Raw genomic sequence first — 26,439 nt, 5'->3', positions numbered from 1 at the left:
CTGCTTTACAAAATTTTCTGATTTAAACAAATGCATTTTGCTGTTTACGATCTTTCTCGCATTTGCGTTAAAGTATCATTTGTCATAAGAAAATAAATCTTTTCAAATACTTAAGTAGACATAAGAACCTGGTTTCACAGAGGTTTGTTGGAAACCTTCAACATTGTAGTTAATGTTAGCAAGGAAAATTTGTTATAATGAAAATACTTGAAGCAGAAAATGAAGTTTCCTTTTTGGCTGTCATAAGTTTAAATTGTTTCCCCTCTGGATTGAATACAGGCAGCCCAGAGTTTCAAGCCTTAATAAGGTATTCATATCGTTGACAAAACGGAGGCAGCTTTGTTTGCATCGGATGGAATTTAGAAGAGGATACCTTTTGCATACATAGTGATATTACTACTGATCATGATAAGCGTGAAATTCTGAGTAGGAGCTTTGAATTATCGTATTCTATGCATTAAGGCATTCCACAGAAATGCTACCTTTTCGAGAAAAATGATCTCAACAATTCAAATTTTTGAAAAGAAGGTCATTTTTTAGAACAATAGCAAATATATTTATGTTATGTTGATATGTAACTGGATATTTACTTAAAGGGACTTGTCCCAACGCATTTCGCTGGTAATTTAAATTTCCATTGGTGGGACTTCACAATATACCTATTGTTACGTATCCAATCAGCTCATTCCCAATGTCTTCTCGATCATATTGTATACTCTGCACGGTTGACTGACAGGACACAGTGCCTTTAAATTGGTTAGTTTCGACTTTACTTGAAACCAAGCAGCCTTTAGCAGACCATTTTAGGATTTGAAGTTTGAGGAGGATCCTACATGGCAAATATGAGCATTGGTGTGATGTTAATGGTTCTCATCATTCAAAAATGATCTCCAGATATGTTAAAACTGAACATAAGAAATTATATTTGATGATATAAAACGAGAGACATGCAGAGAAAGTCACAGCAGTGTCCCGAAGGATTTGTCATAATTGATAAAATTTATGATTTTCAATCACTTTAAAAGGCTTAATTTCACATTTTTGTTATAGCTCATATGAAATTTTTCAGTAGTAGATTACAAAAGGTTCTCGTCTTCGCATATGACAGCACCCTCCTTCTCCTGCATTTTGGGTTCAAGGACCACGTGCTCTGCCAAGCGTCTGTTTCTTGCTTTGTGTATTTTAACTGCTGCTACAGCGACAAGAGCAACAACAACAACAAGCCCAGCTACTAGGCCTGCTATTGTAAACGGAAACTTCTGAGAAGCAGATCCTGCGAAAAAGGCAAAATCGTATTGGAGACATCATAAACTTTTTTCGACTCTGACAGAAAAACTGCAATAAAGGCCAGAAGATTAGGAGGATACCGTATCAATAGTGGCTATTGAGATTTGCTTAGCTTTTGATGTGTTCTTATTATTGCATACAAAGGTCCATAATTGTCCAAAGATAGGATCTTGAGATTTTTAATGCACTGTCCAATGTCTATTAGCTACGAATTCTTTATTGGGTAGCAATTGACCCGGTATGTTTTTCGTCGGAGTATCATTTAAACGAGGTTAATACATTACACCGTAGACTTCTTATACCGAATGTAGGTCCAATGCATTTCTAGAAGGATTTTATGAAGAAAGATTAGCAAATGAGTGAGGACTAAGGCAAGAAAGTTAAGACTAATTTGCAATAGTATGCATATCTTTCATACGACGTACCGCTGTCTCTTCGGCGCCTCAATGGGCCTAGATCCAAGAGTTTGTATTCAGAGTGAGACTTCATCAACTTATTGGAAGACAGATCTCTTTTGAATCTGTTTACATTGTTTCCTTGGCAACCTCGTGCACACTGGTCGTCACTGGCAGATTTTCGACACATGAAAACGATGCAATGGACATACACCTCTGTCACTTCTTTGATGAAACTAAAAGCTTGCATACTGAAACGCTGCTTCTTGGATCCTGCTTTTTGAAATTTTACATTTGATTCCAAAGGGCATCTAAAATGCAAACAATTAGATTACTGAATAGGGTATTAAAAAGATGGAGGATTTTGTTGCGTAATTGACTTAAATTCATTGTCATCTAAAGCTAGTTCGCACGATCTGATGTTCAGGGTAGATTGTAGAACAAATTCTAAGGCTATCTAAGCGAGTTTCGAATCACAAATTTGAAGCTAAGAGACACAAACTGTAGATGCTGAAAATCTGGCACAGATTAATTATAAAGCAGCTTTCGAAAGCATTTAGTCGTACTATTGCTCCATGAGGTTGAATTGCCATTCTGTATAGAGATTAATTGCCCTGATTTCAAGTAATTAAAGATAGATGTATAGTAAGAGGCTATATCAACTATGGTTTAAGATTAGGAGTGCTGCGTGTAAAACACCCTTAAATAACATTACATGTTAATCAAGAACGGCAGTAGCATAAGAAAATAGGTGCGATGCGTAGTTATAAGGCATGTTAACATTAGAAACTTGATTCCTTTTGTGTCACACAGAATTTTTAACACGCATCCATATGACGTTAACTTTACATTCTCAAGTGTTTTAGAGCGGCTTGCAGCATGATATCAATCTTCTACCTTAAGCAGAGTTGTCACGAAAGCCTGCGCTAAAGATGTAAGCGTAATTCCAAGATATCTTTATCAACATTTGGCAGAAGTTTGGTCACCTGTCTTCAATAAAAACATATTTAGTTGGGTCTTTCTTGTAGAGCATTGAAGGTGTAGCAAAACACTGGTCAATTAGTATCACCAAATCGTCATCATTAGATGTTGAGTTCACTTCAAAGAACAACGTGTCAGATAGTGTTGCTTCGATTGGGTACTTGGAATGCTCTTTTGTGAACTTTCCATCTGTGTACATCTTCAAATGGAATTTGAAGATACCAAAGCCATCTGTGAAAAAGACCATTGAAAGTTGGAATTGAATATCAGTAATGCTAAGAGCAATGTGCAGAAGATTCTAGATACAAAGTATCTTTCTCATGTATGTGTGCCAATAATCAGATTTTCAAATGTTCTTAATACATATACCTAAACACTTCTATACAATTGATATTTTGTATTATTTGCTCTCTGATCGTTTTCCCTAGCAATTATCTATTTAAATTTCCAAATCTGAAAAAACGGAGTGCCTTTAGGGCACCTGCTTTAGATAAAATACAAAAATGTGGTTTGCAGTAATCAAAATTTAGAAGCATACAACCTTCCTTTACGTCAACAATTGTTTGTGGATCAAAAGACTTCTGGCTTAGGACAGCAGTTTTCTTGTAGTGACACGAAAACGAGACTCTGACATCATGTTCCCTGGTAACAAGTTTGCCAGTTGGTTTTGCCTTCATGAAGACCTCATTCTGATAAATGATATGGTCCTTTGTCTCAATTCGTTTTGATCCACACAGGTGTGGCAGAGTGTCAAGGATTATTTTGGAGCTAGATAATCTTGCTTTGCATTTGGAATCCAGAAGATTGATTGTAGAGTATTTGGAGGCATTGAGAAATTTTCTGTCTATTTCAATGCGCATATAATTAAGGCTGCATGACACATCTGTTCTGTCATCTGTTATAAACAAAAATTCAGAAAAGTGAAAAATTCGGTCAGAAAAACTCAAATTTTCATTTCTAATAGAGTCGTTCATTTGCAATCTGGTTTCGTTTTGAAGTAAAAAATATTTAATATTATTAGTAAATATAAAAAGAAGGCTTCAAAAACTGCAGAAGATGTCTTGTCTTTTTGGAGCAATTTAATTGTTTTCACATGTAACCAATCTAGTTGATTTAGACAAAAAATATTAAGGCTACAAATAAGAATAATTTCAAGGAATTCACAGACTGGTTTCAAATACCTTTGTTAACACTTTGTTGCAAGGATACCTGGAAAGAAAATAAAAACAGTTGCAAATTAGTAGAAGGCTGTTATAAGTAGAAAGAAAGATGGATATTTTCTTGAATCATCCTATGTAGGAGACGTATTAGGTATCACCATCTGTGACTCGTTTTGTTTATGATTCAATGTCAAGATCCCTTCAGGCAAAATACTTTTAAGCAAGGTCTTTTTAAGTTGGTGTCAGAAATGAATAAAATAGTATACTAGCTGCCAATGATACAGTTTTTGTAAGAAAATATAAAAGTGAGCTATATGTATTGTTTTGAAGAAGAAGCTAAAAGAACTTTGGAAGGAAGATGTCATTACATCTATAGGCAAGAGAAAGTGACGGGATTCACTCGGCGAGTAAAAGACTTTGTCTTCCGTGGTATTTATCACGACGCGCTAAAGTTTTTATAAATTATCTTTTACATCATTACCCTAGGAGACAATTATGTAAAATTCTATCACAGTACAAAATGTTTGGGGAAAAATAACAAAAAAGATTTAAAATTGACACGCTTCAAAGACTAGAAAAAATATCACATCTATTTCTAAATGACAACGTAAACTTGTATCAATTACCTGCACAAGCATGGAAATCAGCGCGATTGGCAGCAGGCACATCATCCTTGGCACTGTAGCAAATGCAAACTCTAACGCTGCTACCATTGGAAGGAGTGACACGAAGACGCACACAAAGAATCAATTTAATCATTAATGGGGATATAACATCCGGTAAGGTTACCAGCCTCAGGGCCAGAGAACGCTCCTTGACTAGGTGCTACCTCAACCACACAGATTACGGACGGTGTGATCAAGTAGAGAACCGCAATTAATTTGACTGCGTGTTGTTAGGAATATCATGTTTAAAGGGACAGAAAAGTGATTGAGAATCCTTTATAAAAAACAAGCTGTTTCTCACTGGGTACAAGGTCTTCTAGAGTGGTGGATAAAATGGGAAGGTGGTTCCTAAACTTTTTTCAGAAAAGGGGATAAACTTTTGAAAGGAATTAGAACTAATAGGTCTTTAGGGAGAAGGGACATCCAATTTGTCACAACACAAATCAAGACCTGTGGGGATGCAATTTATGTGTTTATATAAAAAAATGAAGCATGTTTGTAAAGCAAGGCTTCTATAAAGATTTTTCAGTAGCTTAAACGTACCAACTATACTCGACGATGTTTATGTGTCCTTTGGCAAAATACCCTCAGGACCAACAGAAACATCTATGATAGATATAAAACAAACCTTCAATAGCAGTTACTGATTAAATGCCTGACAATAACATTAAGAGTGAAACTCAGAGTTGGAACAGCCCTGTTTTATGCAATAAGAAGTAATTTCTGATTTAGCTTTCTTTCCTAGATCACTTGCAATTTGAATGTTTTCAGTGGAAACAATTTATGTGATGCTAAAGCACATTCATAAGAACAACAGAAGATTTTGATATTTTTGCTACTATTGTTTGTGCCAAGCCTTTTCTTTCTGGAGCATTTGTCCCTTGTGCCTGTGCTTATGTCGCTAGTGAGAACCAAGCTTTACTTCCTAGCTTATGCATTACTGTGGATCATCGATTATGGAATTATCAATTATCTGTGAATCACTTAAACAGTCTCATTGATAAAAACTCAATTCCTGGCCAATCGCAACTTGATATCCTTTAACCTTTCAAATGCAGGACAGAGAACTTTCTAAAACTGAATATTTGATAACCATTTAGAGTTTTTTTTAACCGTTCAAATATCTTATTAATCTATTGATTGCACCTATAAGTTGACCTTTCTTGCAAGGTCGTTGGCCCATTTTTGCTACATTTATCTTCCCATTGAAATATTTTCTGTTGGAAAAGTGATTGGAGCAAATTAGACATTGGATTAGTAATGCCACTGCAATTAATAATACACTCAAAATTTAAAAGACAAAGAAGTAAAAAACTGCAGAAGCCGAATTCTTTCTTGAATATTGAAGAATCCTTTCAAGAATGAAGGCATATATATATATTTGTGAGTGGCAAGGATCAATTCAGATTTGTAGAGCCTGCTTTCCACTTCAAAAGACAATAACACTTTGCAAGTATGAAACAGCGATTTTGTGAATGAATGGTTATCGGCTGTTCTTTTCGCGAATCACCAGTGTGTGATGACAAGGGGCAAATGGAAACTTCAGCCTAAAGAAAATTTGATGGAGCATACCGATGCATTACTTTAATGGCGCTATTCCTCTACAAAGGAAGGCGTCCCCAACTGAGATGACACTACTTAATACCCTCGATGTAGGCTGGTCTTGGTCGACCACAGAAGTGCCAGTTTGATGCACCACACTGCCTTCATGTGATGCAAGTCGTCATTAAGGTTGTATGGGGTTTGTGAATGATCCGAATCTTTGATAAGATTCGTTTGCTGTGGTTTCAATAGCTTCCACCACGCCCTCTGGGCATTGAAACAGTACCGGACGTATGTGGAAAAGGAGGAATTTCTCAGTAAAGGCTTGGTGGTTCACATTTCATTGTCATTGCTCTGATGGACTTCCACCGATTTTGCTGCATGGAAGAGCAGACATGAAAATCCTTGCGGGATTTTTCGTGGTCCATTTGCTTTTGCAGGTAAGTGATTCGAGCAACGTTCGATCACTGTTTTACAATTTGATAAACAAGAATTGTGCAAAACAGAAGAATTCTGCCGTCTTCCAAAGACACTTTTTGATGTTCTTTTTTATATCTCTGATTATTTGCAGCATAATAGATACTTTAAGGCTTGATATTTAGTGGCAGAACTTGAGAAGAAGAGGTTGATTTAAATTTCATGGTCTCAGGGTCTGTAGAGCTTTTAACGCAAAATGGAGAGTAAACAGCGAGTTGTTAAAAAAAAGTTATCTTTAAACATCAAAGTTGGTATATATATGATGGAAGCTTTTTCAGATTGGAGATTTGATTCCATGAGTGTTGTTGTCCATGTTTGCATCAAACGTGACATCATGTTTCAATATAGGATTATCGAATCTCATTGATCAAGTATAGTAACCACTAAATCACAAAAATGCTTGTTATATTATTATATAAAAGAAGCTTTTGTCCAGCGTTTCTAGAGCCCCCAAACACCCCGAATTGTCTACAGCAAGGGCACTCCGTCTCAAAAGACCACTTCCATCGCTAAAATGTCCAGAGTGAGTAATTTTCAGTTGAACACGTGGACAGAATAACTTCAAGCATTTTACTACATATCTACAAAATCTTGTCTAAGTAGGGATTTTAGCTCATTGTAGTGGTTGGGCTAGAAAATCTTGTTCTCCTTACTTGTAGTGCCCCCAAAAGTCCCTTGTGGCAATTTTCAACTTGTATGAGCAAAATAGAAGGCGAAAAGCTGCCTTATACAAGTGAGATAAATGTTATGTCCCACAATGGTCAACAAGTGGTTTTCGACCGACAACTCGGGATATTTGGTATAGAAGAGAGGAAGGTCACTTTTGACAAAAAATAAAAAACATGAGTGCCAGAAATTGCTAAGATTCAGCTACGAATTCGATTTAATGATTGAAAAAGCGGAAAGATCCTGTATTTCATTCATGGACTTTTCTTTCTCAATTATGCTCCTGGCAAAATATCGTACATATCAATGCAAACTTTCAATTTAAGCAGTTAAATTACATGATACTCTTGCAGCCATTGTTCCAGGGTTGCGGAGCATCAAATATATGAAGCTTCCATTTCATCTTTTAATTGATCTTCGTGGGCTACTATTTCAGGTAAACCACAAAGAGCATTTAGTATGGTATCATTCGCATTTTGCTGGGAAGTAGGGCGACCATTTAGGGCCTTATTTGTTTGTTTGTTTGTTTATTGCTATTTTGCATCGGTTTATTAGCAGTCTTAAGGCTACTGTTTAAAAATGTAAAACAAATTGATCCAAAATTTTAGGTACAATAACCAAAAAAAAAAAAATATTGCTATTGTTTCTTATGCCAAAATCTAAAAAGGCTAAGAATCTGAATGAAAATTTGGTCTGCTTTAGGAAAATTAAAATTCTACTGTTAATGACATTTACTTTGGCACAGTATATAACAGCCTTAGGCGTTTTACATGAGACCCACCAAGGGTTATGGCGTTTGCAGAAGTGGCATCAGAGAATTGTGAACAATTCATGGATAATTTTTCATAATGAAGGATCGTTCGTTAGGATTGTCATCGACGTAGCAAGATAACTTGACATGTTTACTTTAAAGGGCTATTAACTTTATTAGGACATTATAATTTTGTTGATTTCTGTAAAGTAGCTGCAAAGGAGCTTTTTGATATCATCAGATGCATGATCTAAAGGATCCAGACATACAAAGCTGACAAACTTTAATAAATATAGTGGAACCCCGATATAACAAACCCCGGATATAACGAACTTTCCACTATAACGAACTAAATGTCTGGTCCCTTTGATTCTGCCTAACAAACTCCTTACAAGTTCTCTCGGTATAACGAGCCACGGATATAACAAACTCTCGTTATTACGAACCAAATTGTGGGTCCCTTCATCATAATTATCCTCAATATAACGAATATTTCATAAATTTTTATCTGTTTTTTTATATTCATTTATTTCTGATGTTCATTTGTCACTTTCTTTTGGGGGAAATCATTATTGTTATCAGCAAAACATGCTGACGATACATTTCAAGCCCTGGCTGATAGGCTCAGAGCATTAGATTGAAGTTTGATCGCGTCAAAAATTAATGAAAATGAGTACATTGACACTTTCGAATACATACCTATTTACATATGAGACATTGGCAATGATAGACGGCAAAATTGTTTTGATAGACCAAGATGGAGAAGCAGAAGAAAACAAATAAGAATGTGAAGTAATCGAAGACCGCATTCAGCCGCCAACTAAAAGTGTAACGATATCAGCTTTGCCAATGTTTGGGTACCAAATTGTAAGAGGACCATAAAGATCTTTATTTTTGATGACTTAACATTAGAAGTATTTAAATTTAGCTTGACTTTTTGGAGTAAAATGTGCACAGAAGTTGGAGATAGCCTAAAAAAGCCCACCGCAGGTTTCTAGGCGTGAACAACTGCGAAAAAAACGTTTCCTCCCGGTTTAGCGAACTCCCGATGTAAAGAACTATTTTCTGGTTCCCTTCTGAGTTCCTTATATCCGGATTCCACTGTATGTACTTACTCGCTGTCGCACTCTTTCCTATCTATCTTCCTATCAATCTAAACTGAACCCTTAGGCATTAGTTAGATTTTCACCTCTAGATTATCTTAAAACAACATCGACGCAATGACAATCAACGAGATCCTGTATCCACCGGTTTTAAAACTACTCTCACTCATTATTATCTTCAGCAGGTTGAATTTCCGCATCCCTGTAAGGTCCTGGTCAGACGATCAAACAATTCACCCAACATTTTGCCCAACATGATCTGCGCGAGAAAATGTTGGGTGAAAAGTATGATCCTTTGACCACCAACGTTGGATCACTTTCCAACAAAAAAGAAGTGTGTTAGGTGAAATGTGGGGTTAAATATTGGATCGTTTGACCAGGGCTTATTGGAATTTCTCATTCGATTTGTTAAACTATGACAACTATTATTCGCCTATTTTTTGCGATGAGTGTATGACCTGCTTTCTCTTTGTACATCAAATATCATTTAAGCATTTCCAAGCGTCAATAATGAAAAAGAGGGATAAAGTGCATCCTTGTCCAATTCCATTCCTAACTGTTGATGACTGTATTCAGTACAGTCTTTTAACTCCAATTTTTTGAAAAACTCCAGAGTCAGAACTCAAATTTTTACATACCAAACATGCTTTTGCAAAACTGAAATATTTCCTAACCTAAAACAAATTGCTTGGAGTCTCAGCTTGGAGTATGTGGGCCTCGATACTTGGCGAAACCCTTTTTTCTGCAGGGCGTTGATTGACACATTTAATTCCAGCCAATACCTTTCCAGCCCAAGGGACCTTTGTTTAAGATAATAGGCAATTGTCCCCTTCATTGCAATGACTTGGCCCTCGAGGTCAGCCTTCGCTCCTTCAGAATATTTTCTGCAGTCATTTCTTGCAATCGTTCAGAAAGTTTTACTCTTTTTAGGCATGCATTTGCTACGTTTGATTAAATCTATTCTTAAAATGGAATTAATTCCTTTAAGAGGCCCCCTAGACTTCGAGGCCCTGGGGCAATTTGCCCCCCCTTTGCCCCCTCTCGACATCCCTCTTAACAAAAGTCGTATAAAAGCCTTTTCTATCAAGAGCTGAATAATCCTTTTGTTGCAATTTTCTTTGTTCTGAAAACAGTTCTATAAACAAAAATAATGATTTCCCAATGAAAAGTGATTATGAAAAACTATGCTTTTAAATCAGTTACTTGGAAGTGAACTTTGTTTCATTCAAGCCGAAAGTGCTGTTTTAGATCTGTGATACATCTACAATGCCTGTCAAAAGTCTTGGAACACTGACATCAATTTCCAAGGTCAAAACCAATCATCCCCCTCTCCCCAACGGAACAATGTTGGTTTACTATCAAACGGGTTAGGATTTTAGGAAGCACTTTCTTTTGCGCTTCTTTTATGATATTTCTCTAAATCATCAACATTGTTTGAGGGGGAAGGGGGCGGAAGTAGCAATTTTGTTTCATGAAAGGAATGAAAGATATCAAATGCAGCGTAAATTGGTGGGTGTTCCAAGTACTTTTGGCAGGCATTGTAGTCATCTGAACAAAATGGTTCAATGACATGACGCATCAAAGCCTTCCATATGATCAACAAACTACCTAAAATATCATCAGAAGAGCCCAGAGATGTGATCTGCAGCATTGATATAAATCTTGGGGGTAGTTAGGACTTTGCATTTGGGGGTGGGGGCAACATTTTTCAATCAACATATAGAAATGACTATATCAAAAATAACGTACAAAGGTAACACAAAAACATAAACGAGCAAACACAGTCATGGGAGGGAGGGTTAAGAGGTAAGAGGCAACATGTGCACATTTTTAAACTCAGGGCGATCTGTGTAAGATTTTGTTTGGGGACCCTCTAGAATATTGAGGGGACCCAAGCCCCCTTTGCTCCCCCCTGCTACCCCCATATGTTAATTATATATTCAACAATGTTAGAATACAGTATCGTGTTGCCTTGCGTAGGTTGGCAGCATGTTTGCAGCATGTTTGCAGCTCCATATGAAAAGTTCGAATGTATGGAAATCGAAAAAAGTTTTCAGTAGATGCTTTTTTATTGGTACTAATTGATAGACTATGATTACAATCAAATTTTTTTGTTTGCCAAGTCAACATAGATTGCTTCTGATTTCGATTTTTTATTATGAATTTGCAAGATAGTTGCCTAAATTTAATTTCTTATCCCACTTCGTATTCTTTCACTGTTCACCTTGTGTCCCTTTCCCACAACGAGAGAATTTTGGACTTAGTAAGGAAGATTTGTTATTAATCAGAACAAATTCATAATTTTTTCAACCCAACATAGGACTATAAACGAAAGAGTAAAGCCTGCTACAATGCTAGTACGTTTACAGAAGCAGACCAAAAGATTTCCATAGAAAAATAACTTGATGATAAAATTTATTAATAAAGTTTTTGAGCTCTTTGAAAATGTATATATCACTTGTTTTTGTGAATTAGATTTTTGGAGGATGAATTTTTTGGTAAAAGATTTGATACGGGTCAAATTTAATAAAGCATCTGAGCATCTGAAAACAAGAATATCTAGAACAGAAGATTGAAGCCCAAGAGAATTGGAGTAGAAGTCTTATGTAAGCTAGCAGCTTATCTGGATTCTAGACTCTAAATTAAAGTTTGGGGACAAAAGACTTGAATAGCGCGAGGTGAAGAAGTAAGGCCATGAGATGAACCTTATGCGTAGATTTCACGTGCAAATATTTTGTTTTCGTTACTGCAAAGGAAATCATATTTCACAAAAATATTCGATAAAGAAAAAGAAGCATTCCCTCCTCCTCTTCTCTCTCATTTTGGGGTCAGTCCGAAATAGAGACCTGTAATCTTAGCCCTACGTATATTTGGTTTGATAACCAATGTAGTTTAGCGCGTTGAACGTCGATCAACAATGAAAAAATTGATATAATTAAATGATGACTTTGCACAATAGATAGTTAAACATAATTTCGACGTTTCGTGCCCAATCTTCTTCTACTTATATGTATGTGCATTTTCTTTAACTTTTTGTAAACCATTCTTGGGACTACGAATCAAACCAAGCACAACCTTAGAAGTAAAAAGATTATGATCATGCTTTATGAACAATAATCATAATCATAATCATAACTCACGCTTGATCAATTTTTCAGTCCATAGACTGTTCTGCAATCGTCAGTTTGGAGCTCATCAAGTACTCCAACCCAAGGGGATCGACTGCATTTGGAAGGAAGTGTGATCTCTGGCCAGGAGGACAGCAGCTTCCATGTGACCCTTCGTTCTTTATTTGCTTGACTCCCAGGCCTGCAAATCGCAAAGGATGTTTATGGACAAATGCTTGGATGAACCAAAATGAAATAACCTTTCGTCCTGGTATGATATTAGGAAGAACACTAAAAAATCCGATTCTTTACAAAATTACAGAAGGATGGACGGTATGTTATTTAAAAGGCATTTCCTATACACTGAGCTGAACTTTTCTGTCAATGCCTTTCGTAGGTCTGTGATACTTGATAAGCACATCCCTGGTGATAAGACTTACCAATTTGCGTTTAAATCAATTTACCTTCTAAATATCAAGACTGATTTGGCAACCTTTACAGTCATATGCTCGGTTTTCTGACTGGCCTAAGTCGACCCACACTTAGGTCTATATGTTTCTGAACTTAAAGTTTTTGATCTTTGTTCCGACATTTTATTCTCTTAAAGTGTCAGACGAAAAGCTTACGTATGTTTCATAATGCTTGCTTCTTTCAAAGCCTTTGCTTGAAATTGGCAAACAATCTATTCGTTGTACAAAACTTAAGAATGGATTTGAAAAAGCAAACATCTTGAGTCATGCATACTTTGAGTCAAACTTTTCGTCTTGTCAGAACATAGCTAAAAACTTGGCCGGTTTCCACTTCAGCCAATTCTTCAGCGAATTCGCCGAACGTGTTTCCGTTCAGAGGAAAGCTGTGTTTTGCTGAGAAGTTGATTTCCTTTCAACTTTAAAATTTTGCTAGCAAATTCGCCAACGCCCGAAAAGAACAAAATATGTTCCAATCACTGACAGATTCGCTGAAGCTTTCGTGCAAGTGGAAACGCTTAGAAATATATAGACCCAGTTGTGGATCAAAATAGGCCAATAAGAACGCGAGCACATGACTGTTGAGGTTGACCTATCAGTGCCGCTTGCCTATTGAGAATGTTACCAGTGGAGTCCTAACGTGAAAACGAACTCCTTTTGTCTACACAGTAGCAGTTTTCGTGCTTATGTATATAGATTCCAAAACTGCTAGGTGGAACGACGATCGGGCTTCACAAATAATCCGAAAAATGTCGCCATAAAGTTTTTGGCTGAATCTTGGTTTTCCAGTAAATGCTACCCTATAGCAGAATCGCATGTTTTAGTTGTAGTTCTAGATCTGCTAGACCCAGGCTGCTCTCTTTGGAGGAGACATTTTAAATATATATTAAATATACAATCATTGAAAAAAGAGACTGCACAAACAGCTGCTTTTCTGATAATGTTATCGGACACATCTGAAAAAATTCAAATTAAAATACTTTCCTTTAAAGGGACAACTGACGATCGATATTACAGTGAAAGATGAAGACGGACTATTTGATGACCAGCTTGACATGTTTAAGGAAAAATTGAAACTAGGGAATAACATTGGTGAGAGTACAATAGTCATGAAAGGAGAGACATCGACGCTATCATTGAAAGTTCGGTATGTTCATTGTATATCATCGTATCTTGTAGAACAAGTCATACAGGGTCAATTAGGCCTACTTCCAGTGTGAGCAAGCGCAATATTCAGATCAACGAAGGACCCATCTATTCAAAGTCAAGGGTGGGCCTGCGTCACAATGGCATCCCATCATCCCTTGCCACGGCCGCATCTACGTCTGTTGGGGCCCTGGACCCAAAGTTGATTAGGGCCCTGGCCAAAAGTTGATTGGGGCCCTGGGCTCAAAATTGATTGGAGCCCCTTAAAATATACCAAAAATTGTGTCAAGTGCACTGTACTAGGCTAAACATAATCAAACATAATCAACCAACTATAAAACACAAAAAAACTTGCATCCATTTCACATTTCAGTACATTCCCAATAAAACTACTCAACTGTTGAAAACTTTTCGATGATTTTATTGGGGTTTAAAATTCCCAGGATATCAAAATATGCTGCCATTAAACATAAAGAAACAGCGCACTATTGTGACATTATGGACCTTAGTTCACACTCTTTTTATTTACCCTTTTTATTCAGCGTTGTGAAACATTTTTCACCGGAGAAACCTCTGTATGGCAAATTGAGCAACTAACTAAGTGCAGTCCAACCAGGACAAGCGAAAGTTTCAAAGGCCCTAGAGTATAAACAAAATATGAGGCCCCCTGCGAGCGGAGCGAGCTGAAAATTCTTGTGACAACGTCCTTTATTCCATTCTTAAAGTGATTTTCATTACTTTACCCCCTAGTTCCATCCAGACACAATATTGAAATCAATAGCACTTTAAAGGCTTTTAAAATGTTGTACGGAGCCCCCTTAATCGAAGAATTTTAGGGAGCCCCTGGGCCCGGGCCGAATGGGCTCATGGGTAAATGAGTCACTGTCCCTTGCCAGTCCTGCTAAAGCCTACATGATTTGCAAAGCTTGCTGGTATCGTAACTTCACTGCCCCATAACAAAACTGTTCACATGTTACTCGAGAATACCTTTCAGAATAGCACACGCTCTTTGATGCGTGTTCATACACTTTCTTGAAGTCAAAATGAGATATAAATTGGATTGCCACCTTCCATAAGATAGTTTAAATGGTTTAAATATAACAGTATTTGAGATCAGCGTGTCACTTGTTTTCAAAATGTTCATAATTGAGCATGTTACAAATCCTCATGTTAAAGAAACTGATCTTTGCAACTTTGCTTTTTGCAAAAAGCAACGAACAAAAAAAATCCCTTGAAAAACAAGGTAAATTTTCTGGGATGTTCATTTTGTTTATTACTGACATTCATCCATAGATGCAAATTAATAATGTAAGACTCAATTAACATAGGTTTTGCTTATGCAGGGTTGTTAATTTTCTAGTCATGTCCATTATTGTCACAGTTAAGATACATTCAAGTTTATTTTTCGCAATATCTTCTCATTTTTATCACCAGAGAGCTATCATAAATTAGACTCGAAATTATTTAAGGTTGGCAATCTCCCAAATGTTACTGTGGAATGGGGTCAATTAATGGATCTAACTCACGGGAAATTTTGATATACATAGTTTTTGCATAATATATAATTTTGATAGTCCTTGAGTAAAAATAAAAATTATTTTGACCTACCACTACCAAAAACAATGTTATTTATTTTATAAGAATTACCTGGGCCTGTTTTGACCAAAGATAGTGTGGAAAATAAGCAGAATGAGTGCGCAAATCGTGATAAAAGCATGAAAATTTGAACAAACATTTGGGAAATCTTCTGGCCATGCATGGAAAAGTTATTTTGATTTTTATTTCTTGCTTCAATATCTCTTCAAAGTTTAAACATTATAAACTCAAGTATTTGGGGGGCATTTCGATGATTTTTGTGAATCTAAATCGCATTACCATGTTATGATTAGCATTTGTACTAATTTTCATACCATTTATTTCGTTGTCAACAATGCTACAGAGGTAATCAATTTAGAAGTCTGGGAACCATTAAGCAAAACAATTCTAAAAATAGCATTTGAGGTATTTCTCAGACTGGGTCCCAACCCCATCTTATTCAGTATATCAAACTGTGTAGTTGTACAGATTTTCGTGCTTTTATCACAATTTGCGCAAGATTGTCGTTTCAGAGGCCTTGGCCTACACTAAGAGGAATAACTATCCTCCCTAAACTCATAAGTACCTCCACATTCTGCTGAAAGCTCGCCATTTCCGGGCTCGGTACTGTAGCTAAAAATTCTTTTTTCTATTTAGGTCTTTGTGTATTGACAATTCGAAGAAAACCGACTGCATTAAAGACTGCATCCCAGTTTTAGATCGTAACAAAAGATGGATATGCAGAAGGAAAGGGCCAGGTTGCATCCCACGTGACGATGATCTTGGACACTACGTTTGCGATGAGATAACTGGGAAAAAGAAATGCCTGCCAGGATGGACTGGCAAAAACTGCTTGAACGGTACTTTAGTCATAATGTATATACTATGGGTATATAAAAGATAAAGACAATATTGTCCCTAATTTGTTTACCTTGGAAGTCTTTTGTCGATCAAGTAGTGATGTTGCCGGCTAACTAATGTCAAACCATCTTTGGTTGCACCCCTTCACCATCCGTCAGATGTGCCACTGATTGCAATTTTGCATTGCTGATTGCAAGTAATGGCAATTTTCTATCGAAAGTAGTAAGTTTCTAGTCGAATTGCACACCGGTCTTCAACTTGAACGCATTCGAAACCTGAAAGAAAACGTTTACTGAAAAAGATACTAAAGACCTAGTTTAAAGCTCAATAATTTTAGACTATGAAGTTTGAAGTTTCCTTAAAAGCGAATACATTATTTCAATTCTCTTTCATAGTACTTAAAGGCAATCTGTCTCGTTGTGGATTGGTTAACGAGAACAATAGCTGGAGCAATAGCCTAAACAAGATTCCAGCGCTCCGCCATATTTTTTACAATGCGATAAATTAAAGGGGGGCTGGAAACAATAGAAATCCCTTTGTTCTTATAACCAATCAAAGTCGTGAAAGATTGCCTTTAATAAAAAGAAATTATGTTGTCAATGAAAGGAATGCCGTAATCAAAACATTCTCCTTTAATTATTTGGTTATTCCTCAATAATTTTGGATTCCTTCAATTGCTTTTGATTCTTCTTTCAAGATGTAAGGACGGAGATATCATGCAGTACAAATTACATGAGAATCGACATCGATCGAAAGTATTTTGACCCAAAAAAGTACACAGATATCAATCTTCTGGATCCTTCGTGCACTTCAAAGGTCTCTGAAACTCACATCACGCTCGATACATTGCCTCAGTCATGTGGAGCGATCAAGACAGAGACTAACGATTACATCATATACCAAAACGAGGTTTACATGAAAGCTCGGCCAACACTGAAGCTGGTAACGAGAGAACATGATGTAAGAATTAAGTTCAAGTGCTCCTATAAGAAAAGTGACATCACAGGCTCGACCTCGTTTAGACCGTTGACAAGTATTGACGTACAAGAAGGTGAGTCTATTGTATTGCTTTAGTCAAGCATGATTTCTAACAGAAACACTCAATTTTGTTCTCTTCAAGCATGTTTAATGAATGATTGAAAGAAAATGACTGTTTATCGTTCTATAATTAAGTGCTCGATGCCGTATAGACAGCTAATAGGCAGAGTTGTACACGTGATTTGATGTATAGAACAGGACGGTTCGAAATCACTACTCTGAATTTTATGCCTAATGCTACTCTGGGAACCAGACTCACTATATATAACATAAAATAGATTTCTATTATTTCATATAGAGAGTCTGGTACCCAGGGTAGCCTAATGCAAGCCAACTTTTGAAAATACACTTTCTATAGCTCATATTGACGAATGATTTAAGTATCTTCCACCAAGAACCAGAATATCATAAGACATTTGAATTAAAGAATGCGAGACCCGCTAATCGAAACGGTTTTTCAAAATCCTGATTTGGTAAGATTGATTAAAAGAGGGTGCTAGCTACCAAATGAGAGTTTATGCATCAGACTGACAATCAATCAATCATCCGACTGTCAATCATTACACTTTATACCAATCAATCAGTCATACTACAACAATCAATCAATCAATCAATCAATCAATCAATCAATCAATCAATCAATCAATCAACCAATCAATCACAATCTTCACTAACGTGTCAAAATCATTTAGCTTACAAACTAATTGGGGACATAGCGAAAAAGGTATATAAAGTTACATCAAAGTACATTACAAGAAATTCCAGTCTAATTATTAAAACATAAAAGTCCCATGTACAACAAAAATACGGTCTAAAGTTTTTATACCCATTCTTCTTATACTTTTTTTGAATTGGTTGATTGTTGGCACATCCTTGATGGCTCTCTTTAATTTCCTCCACAGATATGGGCCAAAGTTTTGGAAAGTTTTCTTTCTTTTGCTTTTGTGTAATTTCAAAATAATGTAGTTGCTTTTTCTTGATTTATGAGTTTCTTTAATTGCAAATATATCCTTTATATAGTTTGGAGCAAATCGTTTTTAACTTTGTACATTAGTACGGCAACGTCTTGAAGTCGTCGAACTCTGGAGAGAGGGCAGGTTTGCTTTTATAAGAAGTTTTGCATACGGCTTTCTTTTGGAGTCTCTCTATCTTTCTTTTATCTGCTACTTTGCAGAAGTATCAGACTGTACTGCAGTATGACAAGTGAGAGAGAATTGCTGACTTGTAGATTGTTAGCTTTGCATTGGTGGGCATTACATTACGAAATCTAGATATAACACCAATTCTCTGACTTACTCTGTTGCACATATTGCTGATATGAGTGTTAAAAGTTAGCTCATCGTCCAACTCAACACCAAGTAGCTTGAGACATTTTGTTTCCTCTGCTTCATTGTTTTCATCACTTTTATTGCGCCAGCAGTTTGCACTCATTCTTGATAGAGTAGATTTTTGTAAACATTGAAAGAAGCCAATTTTATCTTTCTTCCGCCAAGATAGCTTTCTCCAACAACTTGTTAACTATATTTGAAAAAGTATCAATGTGAAACAGTTGCCTGAGAGATAACTTCCATTACAATTTAGAAAACGCGATGATAGAATAGCTTGGTTTGATAACTAAGACTCGCCTCTCAATTAAAAGGAATGATTTGAGCTCTAGAAATTAGCCAGTCTGCAGCAGTCATCAACGGGCTTTTTGGCCTAATGAATATAATTGAAATTAAAACCATACGAACTTGAGAAAAACGCAAAAATCTAACTCATTTATTACTGAGAAGGCTGCTGAAGGGCAGCAAAAATTCTAGGAACAAATTATAATCGTGTATGTGTGTTTTTAATTGTGTTTCAGTTTCAGTTCAGTCTTAGTTTGTAGTTTTGAAATTTCAAATAAGCTAATAAGATGTAAATAAATACAAATAAAACAATAACAAAGATTTAGGGAAAAAATAGTATATTTGCAAATATTATGGTTTCTAAACAAACTTAAAGTACCTAGTTACCTAAATACAACTTGTCGTATTACACATGGGATCTCATCATATCATTGGCCAAGAATACAAGTGACCGAATACATGAATATAATTGAGATTATTTGAATATACTAATCTTAATGTTTAAGATAACATGACATTTTACCATTTTTTGTCAAATTTGAGATAGGAATTGAACAACAGCCATTAAACAAGGTCAATACAAAAGTCACAGAAGATGTCTTGATTTACATTGATATTGTTTAAAATATTCAGAATGGAATAATTGAAAGATAAGGTCGATATTCTTGAATAGTATTGTTTATTTTTCGATGCAAAATTGAAAAACTTGACTCTGTATGTAAGAACCAGTTCATTTAAAGGCCTTTAAAAAATCATGGATTAATTTATGGATCAACAAACGAATTAATGATAAATCAACAATTGCTAGATTTGTCAATAAATATTAATTTGTTTGTTTTCTAGTAAATTGTCATTGGGGTTTGCAACATAAAATTAATACCGCAAAATATTCTTACATATACATTTTTAAAATTTTTCAGAATAACGTCTACCATTCTATTCGCAAATTCCTAAATTGAATTTTTCGAAAAAATTGTTTTTGAGACTATAGATATATTGGCATCAGGATTTAGAATTTCAACATTGTCAGTTGCATGTGATAATGTCAAATCTATAATTTTCGGAAAAGCAGAAGAGAGGGGAAGATATCCAATGGTTTACGGAAATTACTGTGAGCATGCAAAATAATTTAAATAATTGTTAGTTCCTTTAAGATTTAGCTGAAATTTGAAAATGTTTCAAAACTAGTATTCAAGGGGCACATTACAACGATGTTATCGTTATTTTTCAGATGCTGCTTTTCTTTACACGAGGCCAGAAGAACAAACATTTTCCTATGGCAAAAGTGAGTTGTTGGTCAATTATGAATTATATATATTGCGATTTTTGCCACACTTTCAATATTTCTGAATAAGGTCGAAAATTCAAAGAGCACCAAAGATAAAGCATAACACTTTCACAATGTAATGCCACAATTTAAGACCTTTATTCAAAATTTTGAATAACGTGGAAAATACAAGGATCATCAAAATTTGAGCGCTAAATGTTGTTGAAAATAGAACGAAATAAAAACCTGGAAAATAATCAATACTCATACAAGTTTGAAAGTTAACCAATAAACCGGTTTAAAAACAATTAATGCAGAGAACATACAACTTTAAAGCTATTAAAAGAAACCTCTAAAAGTATCTTATGGGTCAATTTAGTAAAAGTGTAAACATTTCTAGTTTTGGCAAGTAGTAGTTTTATGACTTTCAATAAAACAGAAAATGCCTACATGTATTTTTCATATTTAGGCATTTTCTTCACAAAAAGAACAAATGTTAAACCAAGTCATAAATTTTTACCTTGTGGTGGCTATTATATGTGATCTGATGTTACAATACCCTTTGTAATAACAGTAAAGTCAGATTTGGACAAAAATGCAGTGTAGCTCTTTCTTTTATTGTTGTATTAAAAATTGAATATTTACTATTCTTTGTTTTTTTAATATATTATAAAGTTAGCTTTAGCTTATGATAATATAATAACTTTGTCATGTTTACCGATAACAGTTTAGCACGTGATTAGAATAAAAAACTTTACATTGACTCAAATATATATATAAAAGAAAAATAGAAATATACATACAATTAGCTAAAATTTCTTAAAACTTGATTTAATTCTTGCATTTCAAGAGTATTAAATATATGACGCCTTTGAAACGTTTCCCGACACAAACATCAATTCAAAAGAAAAGTTTTATCTTTCTCAAATATTTTTTATATCTTTTCTTAATTTTTCACTCGCTCAATGTGCTAGAAGTCAAACAAAAGTATAAAAAACTAGCAACTTATCAACAGGCTTAATATTGTTTCTAGGATTAATGAATCAATTATTTCTTGCGACTCTGTTAGACCAAAGCCTACTCTGTTTAACAAATATCCAGCCGAAAGATTTATCCATTAGAGGATGAAAAATAGATAATATCTGATCTCTTAAAAGCTGTCGAATTTTTGGAAGGTTTTGTTGTAAAACGATTGAAATTCCCTCCAATTTTCCATTGCTAAAACTTAGAATTTTATTTTGTCAGGTTAGCTCTTTATTGATATTATTTTAATTACAAGTAATATTGTGTTATTTTTTCCATATCCTATTTATTTAAGAGCAGGGATGGCGTCCCCAGGGTTGCAGAAGCCTCCCCCACAATTTCATTAAGCCCCCCCGTCGGCACTTCAATTTTTGAAAAATTTTAAGCAATGTCGGCACTTTCATAACTTCCACTTTGTGATTTTTTTATTTTTTTCATTGTTTGACTTTTTTTCAATTTTTTTTTCATTTTTTGAACTAGAATTAACACAGTGGAAATGGTTTATATTACATCTTTGTGGGTGGTTCACTCACTGTCGGCACTCTGACATTACAGCCCCCCCCCCAGCATTTCATTTCTGGCGCCATTCCTGTTTCAGAGCCTGCTAAAAGCACCTCAAGAGTTTTATTGCCTTTAACAGTAATTAGAATCTTCAAAAATTTTGCTTTTTACAGGGGGCTACAGTGCCCTGACATTCAATTTGAAAATGTTCAAGGACCAATCATTCAAGGAAATCCAGAATCAGTTCCCTGTTAAAGTGAAGCTGAATCAGTCGCTGTATTTTGAAGTCAACTCTACATCAACTGACGATGATCTCGTGCTCTTGATCGATCAATGTTACGCAACACCAACCATGAATTACAGCAATAAACTCAAATATGTTTTCATCAACGATGGGTAGGTACATTTTAGCAGAGGTGTTGTGCCTGATGGGCTGTGGCAAGGGGCTCAGCTTTTCTTAGCAATGCCAAATATAAGTCAATTTATTATTGGTCCGAATCTCTCTTTCTTTCCTTTGTGAGGTACTTGTAAGCAAATCCTTTTCTTCAAATCACGAATAGCCAGTTTTGATTGGTGCGTTCTGTGCAAACAATAACAATCAGTGTCATTTTAAAATCTTCAACGGGCAATACCGTTTTGTATCAGATAGTCTCTTTTGTAGTTTGTACAGCAAAAACATAAAATATGATTTCAAAGTAGCATACTAATTTTGCTTTAATGTTGATCTCGAAGAACTATTTTATGTAACAGATCCAATCAAAATTTTGTTTGTTAATAAAACAATACGGAAGGCAGGGACACTACAATTCAAAGAGCAAAATAAATTGGTTCTGTTTAATTGATATGCCTTAGACGCTGAATTCTAACTCTTTTTCTAGTCTCCGTTAGTTGCTGATAACCAAAAATCGTCTGATTTCACTAACAACAGTGCTTAAGTAGCTCGTTATGGTATATTTCATGATTTTAAATATTGTTTGCTCTCTTGAAACGTGTTTTGTGAAGACTCAAGACCTAAATGAATAGCATTGAACGACCACTTATTGTCATTCAGTAACTTACGTCATTGAACAGGCTCAATGAAACAATGTAGAAGGATTTACAGAGGACTGAATTGCTAATGTTGTCAAAGTTGTCAATTGCTAATGTGAAAGCAAGGATGGGTTCAAACATTCAGTTGTAATCGAGCACTGCATTCTCTGCAGAGGAACGGACAAACATTGCTTTTGCATGCAAACAAACAATGTCAAGCCATGCAAGCAGTTTTAGGGTAGTGCCTTCTCAGAGAGGATGCACCAGGGGAACGGTCCACCAGCTGTTAGTTAAAATCCCCCTTTTGTGGTATGACGCCCCTTCCACTCAGTGTCGCGCAAACATTAAAGTTCCTCCGATGTCCCTGGGCCTACTGGATATGTTTTCGAAAACGACATCTCCAGTCTCTTAATATTTTAATTTCTACATCATGCTTACTTCCTTGAGGAAAATATAGCTGTATCTAAAACTCGAAAAATAAAATACTATGATATCAGGACTGCCTGATATACAGAAGCGATAGAAAAACATAAATGACAACATACACTCCTTTTACTGTATACGCTCCTATAAACAGGGCTTCGGAAAGCTACTAGCTAAATTAGCACAAAAAACTAACAGTTAAAAGCTATGAATGAAACCAAAGTAAAATGAAAAATATATAAAGATTTTTCTTGCTTTTTGATGTGCCGAACAGTCTGCGTAATTGCAATTAACAGCCATACAAAAACATCCATAGTAAGATTATCACAAACAAATGGTTGGAGTATGATCTTAAAAGATAAGCTAGTAGATTTTTACTGTTGATATATCAATGGACATGCCCTTACTAAGAAAAATCTTTTATCGGGTTTTGTTGAGCTATTTCTATCTGTGACTTTCATTGAAGATTAAAAAGAGACAATAAGGGCAGATTCAGACAATCTTTCTTAGGCCCAAAGATAAGGGTTTATCCAGCTACCCAGATATACGAATAGTTGCATCATAAAAAGAGGCATTTTTCAACTTTCCTTTCTATCTCTCTATGCTTGACTTACAGATGTCCCTCTAGTGACATAATGTTGAAATATTTCAGAACCTTCATATAATGTCTTTTTGTTGCGTATTTCAGCTGCCCAAAAGACAAAACACTGACACTAATGACTGGAGAGAAAAAAAAGCAAAGATTTGGCATCAATACGTTTGCATTTGTGAAGCGCAGTAGAAGTATTTTCATCCACTGCGTGTTGTTTATGTGCAGGAAATCGTCGGTTGAAAAAAAATGCCGCAAAGATTGCAATGGAAAGTATCTTAGCAGGGGCAAAAGGGAAACAGACGAGTCTGCCAAAGCAAGGTCTAATTCAAACGAAGAGCTGCCAAGCACCAAGTACTATCTTCTAGATATTGGTCCAATAAACGGCGATTTGAAGCGAACAAATCCTGTTGAGAAGGGTAAGTTATACTAGATGTCAAAATCTAGAGGAAAGACATTGCTACAAATTCAACAATTATTCATGAGCAATAAAATGTTTTACGTGCAAGAAAACTATGATATGTTTATAGGCCTAGGAGACATAGGGACTAGAAAGATTGCAGCCCCCCTTATCAGTAAATATTTGTCACATTTCGGGCACCATTTGGGCACGTCTATCTAAATACAGCAATCATATCGGTCTAAATCTTTACGAAAACCCCCTTCCCCCTTAACGTTTCGCATCCTCTACGCCCAAAGATTTGTTTATATGACTGCGTTGCACTTTCATTCTACTAAAATTTCAAGTAAAATTAAACTTGGTCTTTGGTTCTTTTTGACGATGGCTTTCACTAGAGGTCCTAGCAATACATTGCTGTTAGCGTATATTACCTCACCTTCCTAGAAACGCATTCCGATTTAAAAGTCATTTGAATGTCACAGTGACGTTCTTGGATGAGTCAATTGAAAAGATCGTTACATGATTGCTCAACAGATCTTTTGGGGCCAGGAATTATAAGTTTAGGCTCTTAAACTCAAAACGTATAGCAAGATGATAAAACAGCACCGAACAGTGAGCGGTTCAGTCGATTGGGAAAAAAAGACATTTTATTTCTGACCAATCATAGACCAATCAACTGAAATTTTTACCCAGTACAGTTAATACTAATTGATACTAAATAGTTATGCAAGGTCTTTCCTTAAACTTTGCGATTAAAAAATTATCCTGCCTCAACTAACCAACCTAAGAGTTAGCTTCTATAAAAATTGCAGGTCTTAAAACATCGATTAGATCAATTGATGTTCATACAGTAAAGCTTTTCACAGAAAAATATGCGGGAATTTTTAAAGATCAAACTCCTGACATGCTTATAACAGTGCCGTACTTCAAAACTCAATAGCAGTACTGACGAAATCTTAAGGAGTATTACGAATTAGATGCCATCACCCTAGCAAATTCAGATCAAGTCATGATCAGATAGTATGGCGATAAGATGGTATCGCGATCAGATCATATCGTGATCAGATCAAATCGCGATAAGATCATATCACAATCCGGCCAAATTCAGAGCAGATCATAATAAAATTGTGTTGCCACAAGAGTTTCACCTGTCAACTTTGATGTTTATAAAGCTGAAGTTTATAAGCGTCCGTTTTTTTTAATTGCCCATAAACCCTCATGGTAAAATTTTTGGCACCATACCAGCTCCTTTGCAATTTTTATATGAGTTTATACTTTTCATGGCAAGTGAAAGTTTTGACAATTGTTTTGTCACAGGAGAGAGCAGAAGAGAGGGAACACCAGTGGTGACAATTGCACTTGTAGCAGGAATCGCTGTATTTGGGTTTATAGCAGCGGCTATGTTTGCTTGGATAAGAAAGATCGAGAGGCCAAGCCAATACCGTCAAACAACACCAGGCAATTAAAATGGATCCAGTGCAGATAAAGCAAGAGCACAGAAAAAGACAGAGAGTCAATTAAACCAAAGATAATTAATCCCTTATAATTGTTCTTTTTTGCACTTTTGTAGCTTTATTATTGATATGAAATGAATAGCAAACTCATAGTCTTATTTTTCTCATGCAACGAATTTCCTTCCATGAGTAGAAAAGGTCTTTCGCAAAAGACTTCAGGAAACCAAAAAGTGACGTCACTGAATTTGGAGAGGCAATGATTTAGACAATCTAGATTTTGCATGGTAAAACGCAGATTTTGAAGTTGACGAAGTAAACATAAGAACAGCAAGAGGTAAGCAGGCATTATTGCTATAAATTCATCAACCTGAGTACGAGGCAGTGCTGGTAAAGTATCAATTGGTAGGTAGGCAGGTTCTGAAGAATTATTTCGATCTAAAAGTGGGAAAAGGGCGGCTAACGGCGACATCATGAATTGAAAAGAAACAGTGATAGGTCATGACAACTTACGATGCTTGTTGTCTTTGGTGGCTTTTGAAAGCTGATGTCTTCCTAACTGACGATTTGAAGGCAGAATCATGATCTAACAAGCATGCAGTAATCACTATTCTTAGATTCATATATTTTGGTGTGGTGTAGACGAAGTCCTTATGAGATTTATACGCGTTTCTCGTCTGTTTTTAAAGGCTATTTCCTTTCGTTAGAAGTCTATTCCTCTAAACTTTATAAATATGAGTAATTCCAACTTTTTTGAATGATCCGGGGAGACAGTGTTAGTACTGAGACATGTCTATTCGGCAGCTTGTTTGTTAGCTTTTTGAAACGGTGTGCTAATAGGAGGCTTGTGTGGGATTAGATACTGCTTTAGAATAACAGAACATGACAAAATTTATAGGATTCATATTTCAGAGGAAGATGATCA

The 26,439-nt window shown here is 35.7% G+C and overlaps 2 protein-coding genes and 2 long non-coding RNA genes across 4 annotated transcripts in view; 1 reads left to right on the top strand and 3 right to left on the bottom strand.

The window, feature by feature from the left end:
* Positions 1–968: 968 nt before the first annotated feature.
* Positions 969–4,667, bottom strand: LOC135691253 (ZP domain-containing protein). The gene is made up of 6 exons (XM_065209067.2): positions 4,450–4,667; positions 3,845–3,872; positions 3,205–3,558; positions 2,669–2,894; positions 1,713–1,993; positions 969–1,273 (listed from the first exon to the last, which is right to left on the bottom strand). The coding sequence occupies exons 1-6, from the start codon at positions 4,534–4,536 to the stop codon at positions 1,077–1,079; spliced, it is 1,173 nt and encodes a 390-aa protein (XP_065065139.2). The 5' UTR covers positions 4,537–4,667; the 3' UTR covers positions 969–1,076.
* A 1,550-nt stretch (positions 4,668–6,217) lies between these two features.
* LOC135691250 (ZP domain-containing protein) lies at positions 6,218–25,667 on the top strand. The gene is made up of 9 exons (XM_065209063.2): positions 6,218–6,470; positions 12,186–12,467; positions 13,594–13,748; positions 15,980–16,182; positions 16,881–17,234; positions 20,063–20,116; positions 21,796–22,018; positions 23,763–24,082; positions 25,381–25,667. Exons 1-9 carry the CDS (start codon positions 6,324–6,326, stop codon positions 25,527–25,529), a joined length of 1,887 nt encoding a protein of 628 aa, XP_065065135.2. The 5' UTR covers positions 6,218–6,323; the 3' UTR covers positions 25,530–25,667.
* Positions 16,408–26,439, bottom strand: part of LOC135691257 (uncharacterized) — a 46,398-nt gene continuing 36,366 nt past the window's right edge. The window contains exon 3 of the long non-coding RNA XR_010516741.2: positions 16,408–16,458. This is a non-coding gene — a long non-coding RNA (uncharacterized LOC135691257). The remainder of the gene's footprint in view (positions 16,459–26,439) is intronic.
* LOC148960414 (uncharacterized) lies at positions 16,953–26,436 on the bottom strand. The gene is made up of 2 exons (XR_016145212.1): positions 26,028–26,436; positions 16,953–18,739 (listed from the first exon to the last, which is right to left on the bottom strand). It is a non-coding gene; the product is annotated as an uncharacterized LOC148960414 (long non-coding RNA).

The sequence above is a fragment of the Rhopilema esculentum genome, chromosome 4 (genome assembly GCF_057945365.1).
Source record: "Rhopilema esculentum isolate cy_ngs chromosome 4, ASM5794536v1, whole genome shotgun sequence".
In the NCBI taxonomy this organism is placed as follows: Eukaryota; Metazoa; Cnidaria; class Scyphozoa; order Rhizostomeae; family Rhizostomatidae; genus Rhopilema; species Rhopilema esculentum.
The sequence above is the reverse complement of the archived record's forward strand: the minus strand, read 5'-3'. Positions and strand labels throughout refer to the sequence as shown.